General features: G+C 46.7%; 1 protein-coding gene across 2 annotated transcripts; it reads right to left on the bottom strand.

The window, feature by feature from the left end:
* Positions 1-412: 412 nt before the first annotated feature.
* Positions 413-9067, bottom strand: gpatch1 (G patch domain containing 1). Of its 2 annotated transcripts, none has more exons than XM_030722578.1 (20): positions 8936-9067; positions 7586-7720; positions 7207-7292; positions 6497-6657; positions 6089-6186; positions 5822-5880; positions 5385-5630; positions 5171-5318; positions 4764-4843; positions 4470-4686; positions 3939-4253; positions 2756-2934; positions 2541-2668; positions 2364-2452; positions 1864-2051; positions 1493-1784; positions 1231-1308; positions 1011-1123; positions 801-934; positions 413-555 (listed from the first exon to the last, which is right to left on the bottom strand). In XM_030722578.1, exons 1-20 carry the CDS (start codon positions 9003-9005, stop codon positions 522-524), a joined length of 2850 nt encoding a protein of 949 aa, XP_030578438.1. In that variant the 5' UTR covers positions 9006-9067; the 3' UTR covers positions 413-521. The 2 variants fall into 2 exon arrangements, with proteins under 2 accessions (XP_030578438.1, XP_030578448.1); XM_030722588.1 differs by having other exon boundaries at positions 1231-1305.
* Positions 9068-22937: the final 13870 nt, after the last annotated feature.

Here is a 22937-nt window from a genome sequence, read left to right as displayed (position 1 = left end):
ATGGCAGGCTAGACCCTCCCATTTTTATTGACACTTCATTCGGCCAATCATGTAACTGGCTGCACCAAATCACCTGACAAAGCTACGTGACGCCCTCTGAGTATTATTGGCTCTGGGAAACCCATTTCTTAACATGATTGGCCGAATGAGGTGTCAATCAAAATGGGAGGGTCTAGCCTGCCATATAAATGCACTTCATTCCCGCGGACCAGACGCGGCCGGTTAATGGGCTATGAAATGGGTTGGTCAGAGCCAATAATAACCAGAGGGTGTTATGTACTTGTTTCAGGTGATTTTTTTGCTGCCAGTTAAGGGGTTAATCAATAATTATAAACCCAGATTCCCGAGGGAAGCCGAGCCACTCAAAGATGTTTAAATCAGTTATAGTTTGAATCATCAAATTCTTTATTTTCACCTGTTTGTCAGGATTTTCCTGAGTATCATCAACACCAAACAGTAATAAACAGTTTATTATCTGAAGCTACACGACGGTCCTCACTGAGGACACACCTCCACCCGACTCACCGGGTCTGATGGGACCGCACGCTCTGCAGTCTGGAAGGAGAAGACACACACACACACACACACACACACACACACACACACACACACAGGTTTAGACAAACTGCAGAGAACATCTCTGATAAATTAAAGCTTCAGATCTCACAGCTACACAGACAGATGATGACATCATAAGAACCAGAGCAGATTGGTTACATCACAGTTGTAACTTTTTTGCTGTTTGGTGAACGCAGTGGAAACTTAAATTAAAAGCACGTGGCTCTGAGCTGAACTCTGACCTTTTCAGCAGCTCCATCGACACCTGTCTCTCTTCACCGTCCTCATCGCTGTCCTCTGAGCTGCTGCCTGACTCCTCCTTCTTGCTCTTCTTCTGCTGTTTCCCTTTGTGTTTGTGCTTCTTGTGTTTCTTCTTCTGCAAAGCAAAAAAAGGCGGGGCTTCAGCGTGAAGAACGAGTCCTTTGACCTCACCTGTGTTCTCCATTTTCTACCTTCTTCTCCTTCTTGTGTTTGTGTTGCTTCCTGTTCTTGTGTTTCTTCTCTTTGCTCCTTCCTGGCTTCTCCTCCTCACTGGGGGAGCAGATGGAGGTGGCGCCTCCTCTGGCTGAACAGGGAACAACAAAAAAGCTATATGAAAAGTACAAAGGTCTGGGAAAGGGCGATGTGAATGAACTCGTGCTGCCTGCTGTCGATCTGGTGGGTGACACTCACTCAGAGCAGCCGAGGGGGGCGGCAGCTTCGGACCAAACTCCTCCTCTTCCTGTGTGGAGCTCTGAGAGGAAACGGCTGCTTTTAAAGGAACACGCAGGAGAAAGATGTTACACAGCTACAAAATAAAAAATAAGAAATAAATGTATTTCAGGCAGTCGGTGTGACAGGAGGAGGCAGGCACAGGGTGAGATGGAGGCAGAGGACCCCCTGTGGTGACCCCTAAAGGGACCACCATGAAAAAGGCTAGTTAAACTCAGAGTACCTGTTTGCTGATGGGAGGTGGTGGTGGTGGCGCAGGAGGAGGAGGAGGTGATGGAGGTGGAGGGGATGCTGAAAAGGTTCAGTGGCTCTGAGTCCATTTTTCCTTCATCATCCTTGGTGTCCTTTCCATCCTCCTCATCGTTGCTGTCTCTCTCTGATGAAGAGGAGGACTTCTCCTCAGAGGAGCTGGCAAAGATGGCCTTAAACAGATCCATGGGGGGCCGGCTCTCCTCTTCTTCCTCTTCATCTCCATCTTTCTTCTGGTCTGAGGTCAGCTGATCTGCTGACTTCATCTGTGTGAAGAAGAAAGGATGAACTCCTTAGATTTAATGGTTGCCTCGCTGGGTGGGTTTCACTTTGCTTTTTCACTACCTCGGGTTTGCTTCCTGGAGTCTGCCCGCTGGTGCTGATGGAGGCGGGTGAAGCAGGTCCGGGGGCCGGCTCCGCTTTGGTCTCGGTCTGGTTCCGTGCAGCACTGAGCAGCTCGCTCAGCGGGTCGTCCTTCTGCTCGGAGACGTCCCACCTCGACTTCTTCCCGGGCTCCGGAGGTTTTGGAGGTGCTGAAGAAGAATTATCAGGATTATCCAGGAGCACAAACAAACCCAGAGAATCATCGTTCTGTTTTTAATCAAACAAACTTGAATGTAAAGTCTACAAAGGGGGAAAGAATAAATGGAAACACTTATTATTACTCCAATAAATCCTGATTGTTATCAAACCATCTAAGTTTTAAAGCTTTAAATACATTTTCTGATTTAACTTCATCTGCTGGTTTCATTTATTTGATGAAGTTAAAAATTACTGATGCTTTTTGAGAGGGGACCAATATTAGCTCAGCACATTTTATTCTAAAAGAAAATAAAATGTGTTACCTGCAGCCTCTCTGCTCTCAGTCACAGTCAGGAAATTAAAGACCGAAAATTTGTCTCTCTTCACCTTCGGCAGACCCAGCAGACCAGACCTGCAGGAACAACGGGTCAGATTTTAGAGCCAGATTCATTCTGGATTTCAGCCCAACACTGTTCACGTCTCATTTCTGAGTGCCGTACCCGGGATAGGGGTCGGGCACATTGAATCTTTTGCAGAGCAGTTTGTCAGGATGCCACTCAAATGTTTCTCTGGTCAGTTTTCCAAACATCTTCATCTTTACTGCAGCCTGTTTGTCGTCCACGTCTCCCTGACGGCCAAAACAAAACACAGATAAATGCTGACGTCGCCTGCTCTGCGCTTTGACACGGCGTTACAGCACTGAGTGGCTTCATACCTCTTGGTCCTGGCTGACCTCCACGGTGTCATCGTCCTCCTGGTGTTTGGCTCTGGTGAAGCGGGAGGACAGCGAGGAGGAGGTGGGGCGGTACAAGATGGAAGCTCGGACAAACTCCTCCCTCTCCCGACTGCGCTCCCACTCGGTCATCCCCGAGTCCAGACTCTGCTCCAGAGCGTCTGAGGGACACAGAAGGTACTCTGAGCGAGAGCAAAGCAGCAAACATGGCCAGAAGGAACCAAACCAGGAGCACCGGGATGAGCCGGACGGTGGCTTTCAGCAGCTTTCTGAACCTCACACGGTCTCCCTGATCACATGCAGGGATGACGTTATCAGGGCTTAACTTTAGCAGCAGTCCTTTATCACACTGTGTGTCTATGTGTACACGTGTGTGTCTGTGCGTTACTGTTAATTTCATTGACAAAATATTTTCATCATAGTTTTTGTCAACGACCCTTTTTTTCAGAAAGAAAACGAGACGATAACTAAATAAAAACTACCTGAAAGGATAAAAACGAAATTAATTGACACGTCAATGAATGAAAGCAAGCCGAAAATGCTTGGCAGGGACGACATCCAATCAGAACTGATTTAATTTTGTGACAGGGCGGGACACGTTAGGGAAAACATCCAATCAAACGCACAGTTGCACAAATTTGATCTAAACCCAGGAAGGACACACCAGCCTGTGAATGCTTCAGGCAGAGAAGGCCTGCTCATCAATATTTTATTGTTATGCTCAATAAACAAGGTCAGGTAAATAAAGGTGTTGTTTGTTCAATATGTTTGTGTGTGTATTGGTGTTTCAAGCATTGATAATATTCCACAACTTTTAATAAATGTTTAATTTTGTGTGTATAATGACTAATTTAAGGGAACTGAAGAAAAAGCGTTTACATTTTACACCCTTTATATTTCAGTCGACTGAATCGACTGTAGATTTATTCGACTGTATTCTTACGATAATTCGACGACTGAAACTATTCAGATCACTAAATTATGACTAAAACTAAATCAAAATTTGCTGTCAAAATTAACACTGGTGCACGTGTTCGTGCGTGTCTGTGTGTGTGATTCTGTTCTATCCTCTGGGCGCATAAACTCCGTCTGCTACACATGAATTACACATTTCCTGTAAAGCCTCCTGCAGTGCATGATGGGAGCTGTAGGCAGAGCCTCGTACCTTTGTCTCCCAGTTTGAGACGGCTCAGGTAGAGCTCGTAGCGCGCCTGCTTGCTGGGGTTTTTCTCAAACGGTCTAAAAGTCTGCGTAGACGTATGGATGCCTCTCCACGCCGCCAGAGCTTCCTGCTGCTGCTGGAGGCCGGAGGAAGGAGGCGGGACTCCTGCCGACGTTCCTGATGTCAGCACGGCCGGCTGCGAGGCCTCGCTGGAGACCGGGGTGGAGGGTTTGGCTGAGGGTGGGTTAGAGGAGTTGCGGAAGCTGAGCAGGCGCTGCCTGTCCTCGGGCCTCAGCAGCTCCATGACTGAACTGGGACCTGATCAGGATGGGAAGCGTGAAATCGGTAAAAGCGTCGACACACTCGTCAGGCTGGGACATTATATTCTGACCCCTGACCCTCCAATACCTGGCTAACAAGGTGTGGGTTCATTTAGAGAAACTTCAGATAAGGCATTTGCAAAACTTCCACACACTGTTTAAACTGCAGTTTTTGGCACTTCTGTATTTGCATCATTTTTCAGCCTTTTCTTACCTTGCAGGACATCCTCTCCCAGCAGCGCCCTCCTCTGGCCGGAGTCCAGCTGGTGGCGTCCTCCTTGCTGGGGCTCCTCTTTGACCATGTGGCCTTTAGAGACCCGCAGAGCCTCAGCCAGCGCAGGACTGACCCCAGAAAGATGCGAAATGTTGACCGACGGACGGAAATGATGGATGGGACGATAATCTCTGGGCAGAGAGGGAGGCGGGAAGATCTGCGGAGAGGCACAGATATGAGCACAGGTCCAGATACAAACGCTGACACCACACCACATATTTTAAAGCTGCTCACAGTTTTTTCCTCGGGTGGTTTCTGTGCCAGAGTGAATCCTTCCAGGATTTTGCCGATGTATGAAGCATCTCTGCTTCTGTCTGGGAAACATTAAAAAAATATATGAAAATATATGAATATATGAAAGATAAACATTAGTGGGAATACAGAAATCAACTACATAACTAAATGAATCAAATAAAGCTTCTATAATAATTAGAGCTAAAAGAAACAGCTCCCTCTGCTGGACAAACTCGCCAACACGTCTGCAAAGATCTCATAAATGACAGTTTAAGGTCAGGCTGCAGAAAATATCCAAATTTCTCTGCATCAAAACTGATTTCTCTGCTCTAAAATAAACTTCTCGCTGATCTTTTGAAACCCATAAACTTTCCAGGACTTTCCAGGTGTCTCCCAGGAAGCCTCACCTTTTTTCCTGGTGTATTGCTGCGGAGCCGTCCAGCCATACAGCCCGTCTCCCGGCTCCTCCTCTCCCAGGACCGTGTCATATCTGGACATGGAGTCTCTGACGTACACGTCTTCATCGTCATCCTCCAGAGCTCCCACGCCAAAGGCCTGCAGGTCAAAGGTCAGCAGCCATCCCTTCATATATTAAAAAAACACTAAACTTTATGGACTCACCTGTCCGACCACCCCTCCTCTCCTCGAGCCGCCCTGCGTGTCTCCAAACAGGCGGTTCCTCGTCTCAGACTGAGGCTTAAACAGGTCGATGTGTTCAGGCGCTCCGCGGCCCTGCAACGCAAGGCTGGGGTCCAGACCGCAGTACCCCAAACCCTGAAGCCCCAGCCTCGGGCTGAAATCCACCGGAGTCACGTCCTTCGGGGCAAAGGTCACATTCTCTGGAGCAAACTCGTCGTCGTCGTCGTCCTGATGAGGCAGAACGAAAGAGCACGCAGGTACAGGTGAAAATATGCAGCGCCGCACAAAATGTGTCACGGAGGTTGACATTATTCAGCTTAAAAGCATGAATAACATAAGTATTATTTCAGTGTCACACAATAGACAAATGAACACAACATCTAAAGGATCTTTCGCCCAGCAGCATCTGCAACACTCACCTCCGAGCCCTCTGAACCAGCAGGGGGCAGCAAACAGCCGTAAACTTTGACTCCGCCCTCTGTCAGGAGAACAGTCAGGATTTATCCAAGAGCAGAAACATAAAGGACTCAAACTAAAATCAAACTCAGGATAAGATGAAGCAGAAGTAAAAAACGAAATAACGGCATTAAACCCCAAATCATTGAAAAAGTTCTCGATAACTTTAAAGGCAGAGATCTTCAGGCTGTGATGAATTTAAGGGTTCAGAGCAGCCGTAAAGCTCGTACCCGCCTGCTGTCTGCGAGCTTTCCTCTTCACGCGAGGCCCGACGCCCTGACCGTCCTTCCAGCCCATCCTCCTCAGCAGCTCCACCCCCACGGACGACCTGAGACACAAAACAAACGCACCTCAGAGCAGATTCACGGCTGCTCAGATCAGGATTAAAATTACGTTCATTAATGTCTGCATTTCAAATATGAGGTGTTCAGAGCAGCATTTTATTGTTACTCCGACTTGAAGCTTTCACAGCAGAATTTCTTTCATCAAGAAAAACAAAACTAAATTTCACCTAAAAAAGTTGAAACCAAATTTGAAACCAGCGACTGCAGCAAACTCTAAATTTTCCATCAGTGGATAAAAACTCCATCATAATCTTAAAGAGTGACAGCGGGAGGTGTGGGTGTGGTAGCTGTTACCTGGCAGGTGTGATCAGCTCCTCCAGCAGCATGTCTCCGGGGATCGGTGCAGCCTGAGCGCCGACGGCTCTCGCCTTCTCCGCCGCCTCGTCTCTGCGACTGGACGAGAACTCCAGGCTGGTGGTGATCTCGTTGGGAGCGATGCCGTGTTCACTGAAATCCTGACGCACAACAACAACCATCAGTGCATTAAACCGCCAACACCTGCTGCAGCTCTCCTCTCCTACAGGGCACATCCCAGATCACTTACAGAGATCCTCACACTGATGATCTCTCAGCATGTTTTCCCTCACATCTCATGAACCCTCTTAATGGTGAATAATTTCCCTTGTGGGATCAATAAAGTATCCATCCATCCATCGAAGAGATTTCTGACTGTATTCCAGGTTTTCCTGACTCCGAACGGGACTCTGGGGAGTGACTTTGTCAGCTGTGTGTCACCTTTTACAAACCTGTGGGGTCCCTTTGGGAGAAGGCTGAAAGCTCTCTGAGGGTCCGACATGTTTTTGTATGCAGGAAATATCGAGCACTCAAACTATGTAAAAACTTTATATGACTTCCAAATATCAGACAGGCTGAAATTTGAAACTTATTCCAGTTATTATGAATGAAACTTAGCATTTATATTTTTGTATTATTTCATATTTTAGGGTATTGGCTGTTATCCGATTACAGCAGTTGAATGAACACCTCTCCCGCTCTCTCTGTACCTCCTCATCCATGAAATCTTCCGGTCTGGTGTGGTGTTTCTCCGCTTTCTGTTGTCGTGACGACACAAAGGATGCCGGGGTCCAGCCTAGAAAGACACGGGAACGCCAAACGGCAGGACATGGAATCAAAATGATAAATGTGATTTGAGCTGAAGAACCTCACTGACACGCAGCTGCAGGGCAGTCAGTGCAACATTAATGATGATGAAGTCATGTTTCAGTCATGCAGATAAATAAATGAAGCAATTCTAAGGCTTTCCTGAATCCTCATCGTGGACTCAGCCTTAAATAAAAATAGAACATCAATGTTTTACTGCCAGAGTGAAGACTGAACGCCTCACCTCCCCTAACGCAAACAAACAGGTATGAACTGACTGACCTTCCTTTGAGCCGACCGTGTTGAAGTATCCGGCTGAAAAGCCTCCGGTGAACGCTCCGTGGAAGCGCTTATATCGCCCCTTCTCATCTTTGACCGTCTGCTCGTGCAGCGGGACGGGCTTTTTCAGGGGCTCGTCTGCGGAAACACAGAAACATACGTGTTAACACATATTTATACATTTTTAAGGATGAACATAAAAGTTTAAGGGGAAAATAATGTTGTTGACAATTCTGTATAAAACCAGGGGTGTAATCAACTCTACGCCTTTATTTATCCACGGCCCAAACAAGAAGAGAACACTTGATTGTCACAGCGCAGCACGAAGACGGTTAAAGTCCGGGGAAACCAGTCTGTCCAGTTAGGAAGCAGAAACCACTGTGAATCCATTTCACCTGCACAGGTGCAAATCACAGTGACAACAGGTGAACTGGAGAGGGAACAAGACGACCCCACGCAGGTAATGGTTCAGCAGCTGGAGGCCTCAGATCACTGCTCCCTCCTCATCCCTCCTCTCTGAGTTCAGCATCCTCATCACTGCTGGCGACGTGAGTCGGTACCTGCAGTCCAGCTCCTCCAGGACGGAGCAGCCACACGTACCAAGGAGAGATGGGTCAACCAGCATCTGCTCCTTTGTGTGAGGAGGAGCAGCAGGAGCACTGCCAGAGCTCTATAAAACGACCCCCAGGAGGGTTACTCATACATGTTTGTGCTCAAACTGTCAGAAACGGACTCCATGAGGGTGGCACGAAGGCCCGATCTCCTTTAGCGGGACCTGTGCTCACAGCCCAGCACCTGCAGCTACATTAGCATTCTCCAAAGATCACCAAAACCGGCAGGTCCACCACTGGTGCCCTGCTCCCTTCACCGATGAGAGCAGGTTCACACAGAGCACCTTTAACCAGCTGAGAGGACACATGCGAAACCAGAAGACCCCGAACGGATTTCAGCCCCCACAGGGCTGCTTAGCTCGTTCCCGAAATTAATAATAATAATATAAGAACCAGGACAGATATTTGCATCAATAAAACACAGGCACGACCGACACTTAAGTATGCTTGTGTTTTTCTTCGATATGAAACCGACAGCGCGGCTCTCCCGCAGTGAGCACACACTTCAGACGGCGCAGCTTCAGTTTTGAATCGGACCCTGTAGCTACGTTCAGCCAGGCTGCTCAGCAACATTAAATTGAAGGATTTTTGAATGGAGTCTGGTTCCAAACCCTGCTCTTAGCTGCTGCTCGTTAGCTGAGCTCAGTGCAAACGGCGCGGCTCGTGTCTCTCCACGTTACACACGCGGGAGGTTTTTTAAGTGTAAGTGAACACATGATGGAGGACTTAACATCTACTCCACCTTCTTCCAAAGGCTCCAAAGGAGTCCCGTAAGTTACAAAGTCCTCGTCGCTGTCGCTGTCGGACGCCATGTTTCTTGCTACATTTACGGGGTCTGCATAAGGACAAATTTTGTGAAGTACGTTTAAACGCTGGGAAGTAGCGACACTTGGCGGTAGCGACATGTCACTACATCACCGGTAAAGGATGAGTTCACTCAAATTTTAGTGAAATATTTCTGAGCATCTCTGTGGACATACATTTTGCCTTAAAAATAACATATTATAACAATGGTAAATATTTAATATTTGTTTATTTAAGACAAAGCTATACTTTAGTATAATAGTATATAGCTCAATAAAAGGATAAACCATATAACAAAATAAATATCCTAATATGGTAAAAAAAAAAAAAAACAACAAAAAAACCAAAATCTCAGATCAAAATTAATACAATACAGCAAAATAAGTATAAATGTAAATACACTTTTAAGTAATAATATTAATAAAATAGAGTTAAATATCTCAAACTCTAAAAAGCCAAACTAATAATGGTTTATTTATTAGAGAAAGAGCTTTATTTGTCACATACATTTACATGCAGTGAAATTCATTCTCTGCATTTAACCCATCACACACATGGAGTATGTAGTACACACAGCACAGCATGGAGCAGGGGGCAGCCAAGGGGCGCCCGGGGAGCAACCTGGGGGGGTGGGCTTGCTCAGGGACCCACAGTGATGCCAGCCCGAGGATTTGAACCAGGGTCCTCTCAGTGACGAACCCTCTTCTTCTCCCCTAGGCCACCACTCCAGGCTCCTAGGCCACCACTCCAGGCTCCTAGGCCACCACTCCAGGCTATTACTAGTTTGAGTTATTTGTGACGGTTATGGCACTAGCAGCTGGTTTTGCAGTGGTTAGCACTGTCACAGCAAGAATGTCCTGGGTTTGAATCCACCATCTGCCCGGGCCTTTCTGTGTGGAGTTTGATGTTCTCCCCGTGTCTGTGTGTGTGGGGTCACTCCGGTTTCCTCCCACAGCACAAAGACATGCAGTTAGTGGGTGGACTGCTGATTCTACACCCACAGGTGTCTCTCTGTGACAGGCTGGTGACCTGTCCGGGGTGCCTCTCACCCTATGGCAGCCTGGATGTCCTCCAGCCCCCCTGTGACCCTGAAAAGGATAAGCAGAAGAAAATGGATGGATGACACACACACACACACACACACACACACACGGTTCTTTAATGGAAATAAAGGCTCTTATCTGAAATGTCACTGTACCTGACCCGAGTGTTTAAGGTGATACTGCCTGTTCCTCCAACACTCGCTGTCGTTTTCTTTTGTTCTTATTGTTTGATTCGTTAATAAAACCATCAGATTTATTGTTTCTTACTGAACTGTGTAATTTCCTCTGCAGCCTCAGAGGAGCAGAAGTGTTGGCTATCGAGTGTCCGTCCAAAGCTCACAGCAGTTTGTCATTTGTTTTCTTTGAGCCTGAAATCACTCACACCCCCTCAGTGAGCCATAAAACCTCGCGCTCTCGACAAAAACCAAATGCCCCGTAAAGATTCAAATCTGAGACCCCCACGTCCGCGCACCGAAAACACAGAGCCTCCCTGCTAAACTTTAGGGGGTTTAAACTAACTGAATCTGGAGTGAGCTCAGGGTGGGAGCACTCAGGGTCAGTTTGGTGGTGAAATCTGTGGGCAGGATGAAGCCAGTATGGACTCAGAGCCACAACAGAACCGGGCTATCAGAGAAGAGCCGGGACTGAGCCGGGATCAGAGTTATTATAGTTTTGTTTTTATTGTTATTGTTTCTTTCATTTTCATTTTCAGCATAGTTTCAGTTATTTTCCAGAGTGACTCCATGTTTACATTATATTGTTGTAAAGGGTTTAGTTTCTCATTAGCAGTTTGAGGTTTTGAATAATAGGGTGTGTTTGTTCCTGTCACTCTTTAGTAGTTTTAGTTCACGTTAGTATCTCTGGCTGTGGCCGAGCCGGGACCACTGAGAGCTGATGTTCAGCGAGCGTGCAGCCAGAACGGAGGACGGGAAACAAACGCAGACAAGAAAGAAGAAGACAAGAAGAAATAATGAAAAAGAAAAGAAGGAAGACGTCAAAGGTGAACTCAAACATCGCCTGAAGGGGGAGCTGGTGTCCAGCAGGCACTTAGTTCATACACTAAAATCATACTTCTCCTCACACTGAAGGATTTCCCTAAATATACTCAGTTATATCAACAGAGAAGTTCCAAGACACCTGACATAAATGTTAATTTGAGTGAATCTGGCACAACTTCAAAAATAAAGTGTTTGAACTCCACTTTTTGACTCTTGTCACTGTCACTGAACAAGCCAAAGACCTACGCTTGGATATAACTGATCAGAGTAAACATTCAATGTGACCTTGAATAGTTTTGGAGACATCGGCTGTTGAATTTATGGAGACAGTTCTCACCTTTGACCACTAGGTGTCAGTGTCTGCCTGCAGGTCACAGCTTCAAACGGGCGTTTGCTGCATTTGTTTTCCATCTGGATTTACTCACATTCAAATCAGTGACAGAAATGTAACCTTCTAACTTTAGATTTGTATTTGCATGATGAACTCAGGTTGTAAATATGATACATTATCTGTTCAGAGAGATGGAAAATCCACAAAACCATCCCAGCACAGAGGCTTCCCTCCCCAACAGTTTGATGATCATTGAGGGAAAAGTCCTTCATACTTCCAACAGAGAGACACAAACATAAACCACGGCTTCGTCTCAGGAGAATTAAAAGATTTTATTATTTGTTTCTCCTCCCTTGGTTGCTAAGACTTTCAACTTACACGTTCACCAAACCCCACGATCGTGATCCCACGAAGACACGCAGATCCTGCGGGGGTTGTGTCACGAAGAGCATCTGACGTAAAAAACAAAATCTGTCAAATCAAACATGCGGCGCTACCTGCTGTGGTGACCCCTGCAGAATGAGCCTGTCAGCTCACCTGAGGTGAAGTCAGAGTATCTGTCTCCCCCTGGTGGCCGCCTGTTAGAGCCTGGGGACGTGAGCCAAACTAACAACAAGCAATAAATCAGTTTTTTCTTTCTTTAAAAAAGTTTTCCTGCTCGTGCTGATGTTTGATTGAGGGTTCGTATTTCTGACCCATTTGCTGATGATGTTCAGGGGGAACGAGGAACTCGACTGTTTCTACTGTGCAAGAGAAACAGCTCTCTGAGCAGCAGCACAGCATCATCACCGCCTCTCAGACAGATTCAGCAAAAGCTGAACATCATCATCATCATCATCATCACCAGTTTCAGTCAGTTTAACAGAAAAATGGGGAGGGCAGCATGTTTGTAGTTTTGTAATATGAAGTCTGCATAGGAAGATGGTTTGATGGGTGCTCTAGAAACAGGTTCCTGTGCTGTGTGAACAGAGAAGGGGAAGGTCTACTCTCGTGCCGTTCTTCTTTTCTTCTTCCTTTCATGCTGTACCTTCATACAATCAACCATCTGAAGACTTGATCCGAAGCCACTGACGGGTTGAACTCTGTCAGCTGCAGGTGGTATTATGAGGGAGCGATGAAGCAATATGAGAATGGAGGCAGGCTGCTCCATCAAGCAGACCTGCATCCTTTGTTAGAGCTCCTGCCTTTGCAGCATGATGTTTGCTTCAGTTTGATTTCTGATGCTTTTAGGCTTTCAGCAGGATTCTGCAAACACTACAAGGCCACATTCACTGATTTCACTAATTTCACTGACTGAGAGGTGATGCAGAGGTGATCTGGGCTTTTATGATGGGGTTGGTTGCTGATTTGCATACACTGAGCATGACTGGCTCACTGGTCTGTGGGCTCTGACTGCAGCTCTGTGCTGTTAGATGTTACCATGTTGTGTTGCTGCTGCCACAAACACAGAAGAGCTTTGCTGGTGTTAAATGCTGCAGGTGTCTCCAATTGATGCTCCAGGTTTCCTTCAGTACCTGCAGCACTGGGTTTATGCAACACTCAGATAGACCGTCACTCCCAGCTCTTTCAGAGGACTCCTTCACATTTAACCTCACTGGTTTAATGTGTTTTTTCAGTACGCAGAGTCAAAGATGTGAACTCAAACCATGATGAAGTAGATATCAGTGCTTAAATCTGAGCGAAAACTCGAGCAGACACGTGAAATACAAATCTCGCAAATGGGACACAGACTACACTTCACTGGCTCTTTAAAGAGAATCACTTCTGTTTCAGGATGTCAGGATCATCTTAGGGTGCACTCACACTGGGTACTGTGGCCCAGCACCATTGTGGAACGTACCTGTGTGAGCGGCCCTGTGTGAGCGTACCTGTGTCAGCGTACCTGTGTGAGCGTACCTGTGTGAGCGTACCTGTGTGAGCGGACCTGTGTGAGCGTACCTGTGTGAGCGTACCTGTGTAAGCGGCCCTGTGTCAGCGTACCTGTGTGAGCGTACCTGTGTGAGCGGCCCTGTGTGAGCGTACCTGTGTCAGCGTACCTGTGTGAGCGTACCTGTGTCAGCGTACCTGTGTGAGCGGACCTGTGTGAGCGTACCTGTGTGAGCGGACCTGTGTCAGCGTACCTGTGTGAGCGGCCCTGTGTAAGCGGCCCTGTGTCAGCGTACCTGTGTGAGCGTACCTGTGTGAGCGGACCTGTGTGAGCGTACCTGTGTGAGCGGACCTGTGTGAGCGTACCTGTGTGAGCGTACCTGTGTGAGCGGCCCTGTGTGAGCGTACCTGTGTCAGCGTACCTGTGTGAGCGTACCTGTGTCAGCGTACCTGTGTGAGCGGACCTGTGTGAGCGTACCTGTGTGAGCGGCCCTGTGTAAGCGGCCCTCTGTCAGCGTACCTGTGTGAGCGTACCTGTGTCAGCGTACCTGTGTCAGCGTACCTGTGTGAGCGGACCTGTGTGAGCGTACCTGTGTGAGCGGACCTGTGTCAGCGTACCTGTGTGAGCGGCCCTGTGTGAGCGGCCCTGTGTCAGCGTACCTGTGTGAGCGTACCTGTGTCAGCGTACCTGTGTCACCGTACCTGTGTGAGCGTACCTGTGTGAGCGGACCTGTGTGAGCGGACCTGTGTGAGCGGACCTGTGTGAGCATACCTGTGTTAGCGTACCTGTGTCAGTGTACCTGTGTCAGCGTACCTGTGTGAGCGGACCTGTGTGAGCATACCTGTGTTAGCGTACCTGTGTCAGTGTACCTGTGTGAGCGGACCTGTGTGAGCGTACCTGTGTGAGCGTACCTGTGTGAGCGGACCTGTGTGAGCGTACCTGTGTGAGCGGACCTGTGTCAGTGTACCTGTGTGAGCGGACCTGTGTGAGCGTACCTGTGTGAGCGGACCTGTGTCAGCGTACCTGTGTGAGCGTACCTGTGTGAGCGTACCTGTGTCAGCGTACCTGTGTGAGCGGACCTGTGTCAGTGTACCTGTGTGAGCGTACCTGTGTGAGCGGACCTGTGGTATGTAGCGATCACACTAGCCAAAGGAAAGCACTGCACACAAACACAAACGTGGCCATATTTGATGCCCTGGTATGAAAATGTGTTCACTGAAAGCAACCTTTTGATTTAGCATCAGAATCTTCACTGCAAAAACATTACAACATGCTGTGATTCATGATGCAGAATTCATTTGGTCATAATTTGATGAGTTGCGACACTACCAGCTGGTGATGTTGTGACAAAAAGGCTGTGTGGTGGCAAAATAAGCAAACCACAGGAAGACTTTTCTGCAAGGTCGTCGTGACCTTCTAGAATGACATAAATACTGTGCAAAAGTCCTGAGTCACCCCTCATTCCTTTATATTTGCTTGGAAAATAAGAAACAGGTGGAGTGGTTTATTGAAACATGGACACGCAGACATGGAAATCCAGCGTATGAGGCATAAACAGAGTGTGTACAGTTCTAATGAGCTTGAAAGTGTGTGACTGCCTTTATCCTGAACCCTCTGAGGCAGGAACAGTTCTCCAGGATTCTTGAAGGACATTCTAAGCTCTTCTGTGGATGTTTCTGCCTTCAGATGATCCCACACTGCTTCAGAGATGCTGAGGTCCGGCTCTGGGAGGCCGATCCATGACTGACAGTGTTTCTATCCAGGATGCTTTCACTGCAGTGTGTTTGGGATCACTGCCATGCTAAAAGATGAAGCCACTGTCAGTCACACACTTTCCAGATGGTGCTGCATGGTGGATGCTTTCCATCAGCTTTAACACCATCCAACACCAGCAGCTGAGATGCAGCTCCAAACCATGACAGCAGCATGTAAATCCTCAGCTTCATAACAATGATTAAGGGGCAGTTAAAGCTCATTCAGATGTGGGACATGTTTGATGACCAACAATCATCATGAAACACTGATGATAGACCGTCTGTCTTCATTACAGCCCTCAAAAGAATAAAACCATCTGAGGCTGGAGCTCTGAGCTGCCGAGTGTCTGCCTCAGCTGAAAGGAGGCTGATGTATGTGGGCACAAACTTCCCCTCTTTCTATCTTTTATGAGCTCGTAGGCAGATTTAGAAAATAGCAGCTAATTTTTGTGTTTAGATTGTAAAAACCTTCATATGTGGTTAATATAGGATGTATAGAGTTTAGTGTATGTTATTAGAGGTTTGGAGCTGGCTGGATTCATTCTGACTGCACTGGCTGTGTGAAATAAGGGAAATGAGTGTAAAAGGTTTCCATGGCTCCTCTCTCTTCAACCTGAGATGCCCTGAAATGAAGAAGAGCTGACATCCTCTGCTGAAGACAAGGATGCGACTTCTTTTTCTGCTGCTGCTGTCGTTCGTGTCCTCCGGTCTTGTCTGAGCAGTGTTACACCTCCTCGGCTCCAAATGTCATCATAGCACGATAACGCCTGAAATATTAAAGAGACGAGCGCTCGGCTGCTGCACAGAAACTCATGACTAAAGCATTAAGGGCTGCTTCTGATCTCCCTGTGCACGTCTGCTGCATGAGGCAACACGCTGCAACTCACTGAATGTGTATGCGTGGATCCAAAGAAGAACATGAAGAGGAGAGGAAGAGGAGCATGGAAAAGAGGATAAAAAGTTGCATAAAAGAAGGTAAAGGAGTGGAGGAAAGGAGGGGATAGACACAGAAGACTGAAACAGTAGAAGCAAAGATGAGACAGGAAGAGTGCAGAGGGAGGAAAGGAGATGAGGAAATTAGGAGTGAGAAATAAAAAGTGAAAAAGTAGCAGAAGAAAAGGAAGGAAGGAAAGGAAGAGTTAGGAAGGTGGCAGGAATCACAGAAGGAAAGAAGAGCATCTGAAAGGTAAGAAGGATGTAAAAGGTCAAAGAATAGAAAATGAAATGAAGTGGAAAAGGAAAGGAAGTGGTAGGTAAAAGAAAGAAGAGGTAGGAAAAGAAGAAGGAGTTGGAGGAAGCACAAGGTTCAAATGGAAAGGTCACAATAGGAAAGGAAAGAAGGAGGTAGGAAAGGAAAGAAGATAGTAGGAAATGAGACAAAAAGCGTAAAAAGTAAAGGAGTAAAAATAACCACTAAGGTAGGAAAGGAAAGAAGGAGTGTAAAAGGGAAAAGAAAGGAAGTGTGCCTGATAGGAATGCTGGCTGCTGGATACTCACACCTCCCCTCGCTGCTGCTTAGCACATCAAATTCCCTGCAAATCAGATTAGGACACTTGGACTTCGTCCTGCTGCCTTCAGATCCAGAGATCAGACTGATCCGGGACCAGAACGATCACAGCCCAGAAGATAAACACAGAGCTGAAAGACTCTGAAGGCTCCGAGGAAGCTGCAGGCCAATGTGAGGAAGACAGATAAACACAAGGTGCTGATGGGAGGCTTTACTCTTCATCTCACACACACGCATGCATGCACACACACACACACACATGCACTCACACTCACACACACACATGCACTCACATAAACACATGCACACACACGCAGGGCAGCACGGTGGCGTAGTGGTTAGCACTGCTGCCTCACATATAGAATACCATCTGGAAGGCCTGGGTTCGATTCCACCTTGGCCCAGGCCTCTCCCTCTCTCTGTGTGGAGTTTGCATGTTCTCCCCGTGCTTGCGTGGGTTTCCTCCGGGTACTCCGGTTTCCTCCCACATTCCAAAGACATGCACTTACTGGGGTTAGGTTAATTGGCTAATCTAAATTGCCCATAGGTGTGAATGAGAGCATGAATGTGAGTGTGAAAGGTTGTCTGTCCCTCTGTGTTGGCCCTGCAACAGGCTGGCGACCTGTTCAGGGTGTACCCTGCCTCTCGCCCTATGACAGCTGGGATAGGCTCCAGCCCCCCCGCGACCCTTAACAGGATGTGCGGAAGCGAATGGATGGATGGATGGACACACGCACCCCCCACACACACCCACATGCACACACACAGGTGAGGAGGTGAGGAGATGAGCAGGTGAGGAGGTGAGGAGATGAGGAGATGAGACGGAGCAGCAGGTTAAGGTTGGATGGAGCACATAAAGAGAAACATATTGGCTGTTTGTCCAAACTTGCTTTAATCATCTGTGCATGAAATATGTCTCAAAGTGAGATGTTATACCTGGCTTTATTTCATCTCACCTCCATTATCCTAAGTCATCATTCCTCTGCCTGAGCAGATCATCCCGGGATCACTTACAGATGGTCCAGAATGCTGTGAGGCTTCTCACCAGGTCCACTGAAAGCTCCCATGTGACACCAACGCTGGCTTCCCTGAAAGTTCAGCGTTCATTTTTAAATTTTGGTGCTCACTTTCTGAGCCCTCCAGGTCAGATGCCTCCACATATCTGTGAACTACTAAAACATCTACCTGTCTGAGCTGATCAGTGCTGGTTGGCTGTACCTAGATCCAGGTTAAAGACTAAAGGTGAATGTGGTTTTGAGCTCGTGGCCCCCGAGTTATGGAACTCACTTCCACTGGATTTCAGATCCATGGACACTGTTAATAAAAAGAAGCTGAAGTCCCACCTGTGCAGGCTGGCTTTTACTTAATTCTATCTATTGATACCATTTTAATTGTTGCCTTTTATTCTGTATTATAAAGCACTTTGTGAACTCTGTTCTTGTAAAGTGCTGTATAATAAAAGAAGAACATATGAAGGCAGATAATGGATTAAAGTGTTTTGCATTAAAATGCAGGCGATGATAAAACACTATAAAATATGAACAGATGCATGGTTACACACAGCAGCAGCACAGGTCCATCACTTCATCACAGTCTGAATCACAGCAGGGTGCAGCCTGTGCGTACTAATATCAATTTAGTATTAATTAAGAGTTGAGAATAATCATTTGAAAGCAAAGTCAGAGCTTCTGACTGCATCATATAATGAACTGTTTGTGTTTACAGGAATAAGGACGAGTGCAGCACACACTGATACAGGAACAGCAGATAATCCAGGAATGCAGGAAATAATTGATTCAATTCAGTTCAATTCAATTCAATTCAATTTTATTTATATAGCGCCATATCACAACACACAGGCGCCTCAAGGCACTTTGTATTGTGGGTAAAGACCCTACAATAATACAGAGAAAACCCAACAGTCAGAATGACCCCCTATGAGCAGCACTTGGTGACAGTGGGAAGGAAAAACTCCCTTTAACAGGAAGAAACCTCCATCAGAACCAGGCTCAGGGAGGGGGGGTCGTCTGCTGAGGGGGGCTGAGGGGAGAGAAAAGACATGCTGTGGAAGAGAGCCAGAGATTAATAATAATTAATGATTAAATGCAGAGTGGAGTATAAACAGAGTAAATAAGGTGAATGAAAAGAAACAATGCATCATGGGAAACCCCCCCAGCAGCCTAGGCCTATAGCAGCCTAACTAAGGAAGTTGCAGGGTCACCTGATCCAGCCCTAACTATAAGCTTTATCATAAAGGAAAGTTTTAAGGCTAATCTTAAAAATAAATTGATCTAATGGTTTTCCTGGGTGAGTGTCATAAACCGCCTGAATTAAATGTGTGAAAACCAAATACAGGAAACCTCCCTCCACGGTCCCTGTGGGTGTGTAACCTGCTCTCTGAGTGCTGCACGGCTGCTTTAAAGTAAAAATGTGTCCTTCCTGGTAGTGAACACAGGTTCTGTGTTTTGAGAAATGAAGGCAGGAGTTTGATGAAGTTTCTTTTTGGCCCTTTTGAGCCCCTCGAGCTGCTGCTGTCCCTGGTACAGTGGTAATAAAGGGAGGCGGAGTTACTGGTCTGCTGAGACAGCTACAGTAGAATCTGAGCTCAGAACAGCAGGTCAACATGACCTCAGAGTCAGAGGACCACCCGAAGCTCGTATAGCCCCTGGATTCATTAAATGCACTCAGGGTTTCTGCCTGTCTGCAGTCATAATTACAACTATAACTCCTGTTCCTCAGTGAAATCCCTGCAGTCGTGTTGAATATAAAGGAAACAGACAGATGTCTCTCTGCAGCTCCGTGGCCTCTGCTGCACAAGGAAAAACAAGAAATGCTAACGTGTGTTTGTGTCTGTGAATGCACCTACAGGGGTAATTATTGGACCTCATTGTTACCTATGTGTAAAATGGTGCTTATAGGTTTCTTCTTCAGGTTCAATGAAAAGCTTTTAACACATTCTGTATATTTGAGGTGGTGGAGCAGAGGTTACTGCTGCTGCCTCAGAGTAATTTACACAAACAGACAGAGAGCTCTTCACCCTGTTTAAAAGTTCAGGTTCTCATATTTTTGTATGATGGGGTACAAACCTGTCAGAGCTTCAGCACTGGCCTCTGTGACACACAAACAGGGGGCCACCCCACTGCAAAGCCACTGCAGGAGCGGCAGGTGTACCTAAAGGTACCTTATTGTACTCTTATAGGTTCACAGAGTTTGTAAGTGTTTCAGACAGAAGCACCAAATGTTCTGTCCTCATCTTTACACAGAGTCAGTTTGAACCTCTGAGAGGAGGAAACCCCACGTGGGCCCACACACACTCGTGTGCCAGTCTGAGCAGCTCAGGTAAATGTTGGTCTGAGTGATCAAAGCAAACACCTTTAAAAGCCAGACTGGAGCTTCATATTCCTCTGAATTTTTCAAAGACCTGCAGGAACCGTACTTCCTCTCTCAGAGAGACGGCTGTGAGCAGGCTGTGACAGCCACACCCGGCACAGCTCTGTTTGACTCTGTCACTGCTGTTTGTGACTCAGATTTAGTGAGCAGATTACTCACACCACATTATCCAGAGAGCATGAGGTCCAGTCACCTTCCAACAGCTGACCTCTGTGTGACCTGTTTAAGGTACGGTTTCCTTAGAAAGCAATGGCTGCAGCGGTCATATGCAAAGACTGGAGCTGTGATCACAAAACAAACACACCACTGTAGGCTTCCCATCAGCCTTTGCACTCACACGCTCATTTCCCTCACTTTACTGCAGATTAACATGGTGCCGGGGATAATCGCAGCTTTCTGCTGAGAAGGCTTCATATAGGAGAATGTACACAGCTCAGGAGGGGGGGGGTCTGAACACTGACTGTCATGACTAATGTCCCTGACCACGTGCCCCTGAGCCTGGCAGTGTCAGGCTCATTTATCCAACCCTAACCCACATTTTCAGCATTTTTATTATAGAATAGACACTAAATACAAACATTGCCATGTAACTGACTGCTAGTTCAGAATAATCTGAACCAACTCTAAATGAAAAGACTAAATAAATTAGAAAGCAAATAAGCAAAGGAGGGAGGAGAGAAGTGAGGGCCTCATTATACCTGCTGCACTGGCTGCTTCTGACGCTGACGTCGCCACAGCTCCACACTATTTATATTAGTGCTCGCTGCAGTATGAATGATGGGCGTCACCACTCAGATTTAGTTTAGTTTCGTTTATTCGGTTAATCACAGCCAGAGCACACACACATCAAACTCAGCATAAGAAACCAGGATTACACAATGAAGTGTGAACACTTATTTCCATTGTGGTCCCAGACAACAACCAACAAACAGCTCTAAAAAATACATAAAACTAAAAATAACTACACATATCACAACAACAACAATTCAAAGATATATACATACATTCATACAGGTAAACAAAACTAAAAATATATAAACATATCACGCTCTTGACTTTTCAGCTTTTTCAGAAAGTATCTTTCAGAAAGTATCCTTTTAAAACCTTCTTAAAGATTAAACCTCCACATCAGTGCTGGTATAGGAGAAGAAGTCAAAACAGGAAGTAAAGAAATTGCCTAGTTTGTCCAGAAAGTCTCATTTCAAACTGTTGTAACATCTCCTTCTGTATCATCTGTGACTGTGTGAGCTTCTGTACTGATCCCACTATACTGCCAACAGTCTTCACTCTCCAGCCACATCACTGAGTTCAGGTGTTCCAGTCACTTCCACAGGTGTATAAACAGCACCTAGACATGCAGACTGCTTCTACAAACATCAGTGAAAGAATGGGTCGCTCTCAGGAGCTCAGTGAATCCCAGCGTGGTACCGTGATAGGATGATACCTGTGCAACAAGTCCAGTCACTACTAAATATTCCACAGTCATCTGTTAGTGGGATTATAACAAAGTGGAAGCGATTGGGAACAACAGGAGCTCAGCCACAAAGTGGTAGGCCACGTAAAATCACAGAGTGGGGTCAGAGGATGCTGAGGGTCATAGTGCACAGAGGTCACCAACTTTCTGCAGAGTCAATCACTACAGACCTCCAACCTTCATGTGACCTTCAGATCAGCTCAAGAACAGTGAGAGCTTCATGGATGGGTTTCCATGGCAGCTGCATCCAAGCCTTCCATCACCAAGCTCAATGCAGAGTGTTGATGCAGTGGTGTAAAGTGTTGATGCAGTGGTGTAAAGCACACTGGACTCTAGAGCAGTGCAGACGTGTTCTCTGGAGGGATCAATCACACTTCTCCATCTGCCAATCTGAGGGAGGAGTCTGGGTTTGGTGGTTGCCAGGGGAACGGTACCTGTCTGACTGCATTGCAAGTGTAAAGTTTGGTGGAGGGGGGGTTATGGTGTGGGGGTGTTTTTCAGGGGGTTGGGCCAGTGGATGTGATGTCACTTTTTCCTATGGTGCTGATTGGCTGAAAGAGAACAGCGAGAACAGAGAGTCCTTCCACCCATATGGTAGAAGGACAGAAGGAAAGAGGTGGGACGAGAAAGACCAGAGGAAGTAAATTAAAAAAAGGATGAGGTAGAAGAAGGGGTGAGAAGGAAAGAAGGGGGTAGTGAAGCAATGAAGGGGTGGAGAAGGAAAGAGGGGAGTAGAGAAGGAAAGAAGTGGGTAGAGAAGGAAAGAAGGGGGTAGAGAAGGAAAGAAGGAGGTAGAGAAGGAAAGAAGGCAGCAGAAGAGGTTGAGGAATGATGGTCTGCCTTGAAATCCAGTCTCAGTAGTGCTTCCATATCTTGATAGTGTTTGTAGTTGACGCTCGTTTCCTGAAAGATATCGAAGCTAATATATTTGTGAGTGCAGAGAACGCTGTTATCATCACTGTGTGCAGGAAAATGCTGCACAGGGATCATTTGAAGCTGGATTCATTAAAGCTGTGCAGACAGCAGAGCGCGATCAGAGGAAACATAAGCCCACATGTTACAGTGAGCTGTGACTGTTTGCTGATTTCTCCACTAAACTTTATTGAACGGTCGATGGTGGAGGACGAGCTGACCCGTCCATGGAGCTATTTTATCTACACAGATAAGTTTTACACACAGAGACAGCAGGGGGCCGAGGGCCTCCCACACCAGGTGGTCTGAGGGGACGCTGTGACATCATGTGGTACAGCCAATCACAGGGCAGTGGGTCAGCCAGGCAAGCCGTGAATCCCAAATGTAAATAATGAAAGCTGTCAGGGCAGAAACAAGAAGAGGGACAGACGGTTTTCTTTTTTCACTGGTGTTTAATGAAGTTCTTCTCCGTACTCAGTATTTTCTACACAGGACTACAGCTGCTGCAGCCACATGCAGTTCAGCCATCTAAAAAAATCAATATCTGTGTAAACTATATTTAAACTATTTTCACCACGTGCTGTCAGGTGGTCCTTCCAAGAAAATACCCTCCACACCATTTCACCCCACAGTCTGAACCACTGATTTCATGCTGCTTACACCA

Source organism: Archocentrus centrarchus, chromosome 3, assembly GCF_007364275.1.
Source record: "Archocentrus centrarchus isolate MPI-CPG fArcCen1 chromosome 3, fArcCen1, whole genome shotgun sequence".
Taxonomy (NCBI): Eukaryota; Metazoa; Chordata; class Actinopteri; order Cichliformes; family Cichlidae; genus Archocentrus; species Archocentrus centrarchus.
The sequence above is the reverse complement of the archived record's forward strand: the minus strand, read 5'-3'. Positions and strand labels throughout refer to the sequence as shown.

What these genes read in the sequence shown, in the direction of transcription:
- gpatch1 (XM_030722578.1), bottom strand. Translation starts at nt 9,005, where the DNA reads ATGGCGTCCGACAGCGACAGCGACGAGGACTTTGTAACTTACGGGACT. An exon ending in TTTGGAGCCTTTGGAAGAAG is followed by an intron (nt 7,721 to 8,935) that starts GTGGAGTAGATG and finishes GTGTTTCCGCAG; the next exon opens with ACGAGCCCCTGAAAAAGCCC. An exon ending in AACCACCCGAGGAAAAAACT is followed by an intron (nt 4,687 to 4,763) that starts GTGAGCAGCTTT and finishes GCCTCTCCGCAG; the next exon opens with ATCTTCCCGCCTCCCTCTCT.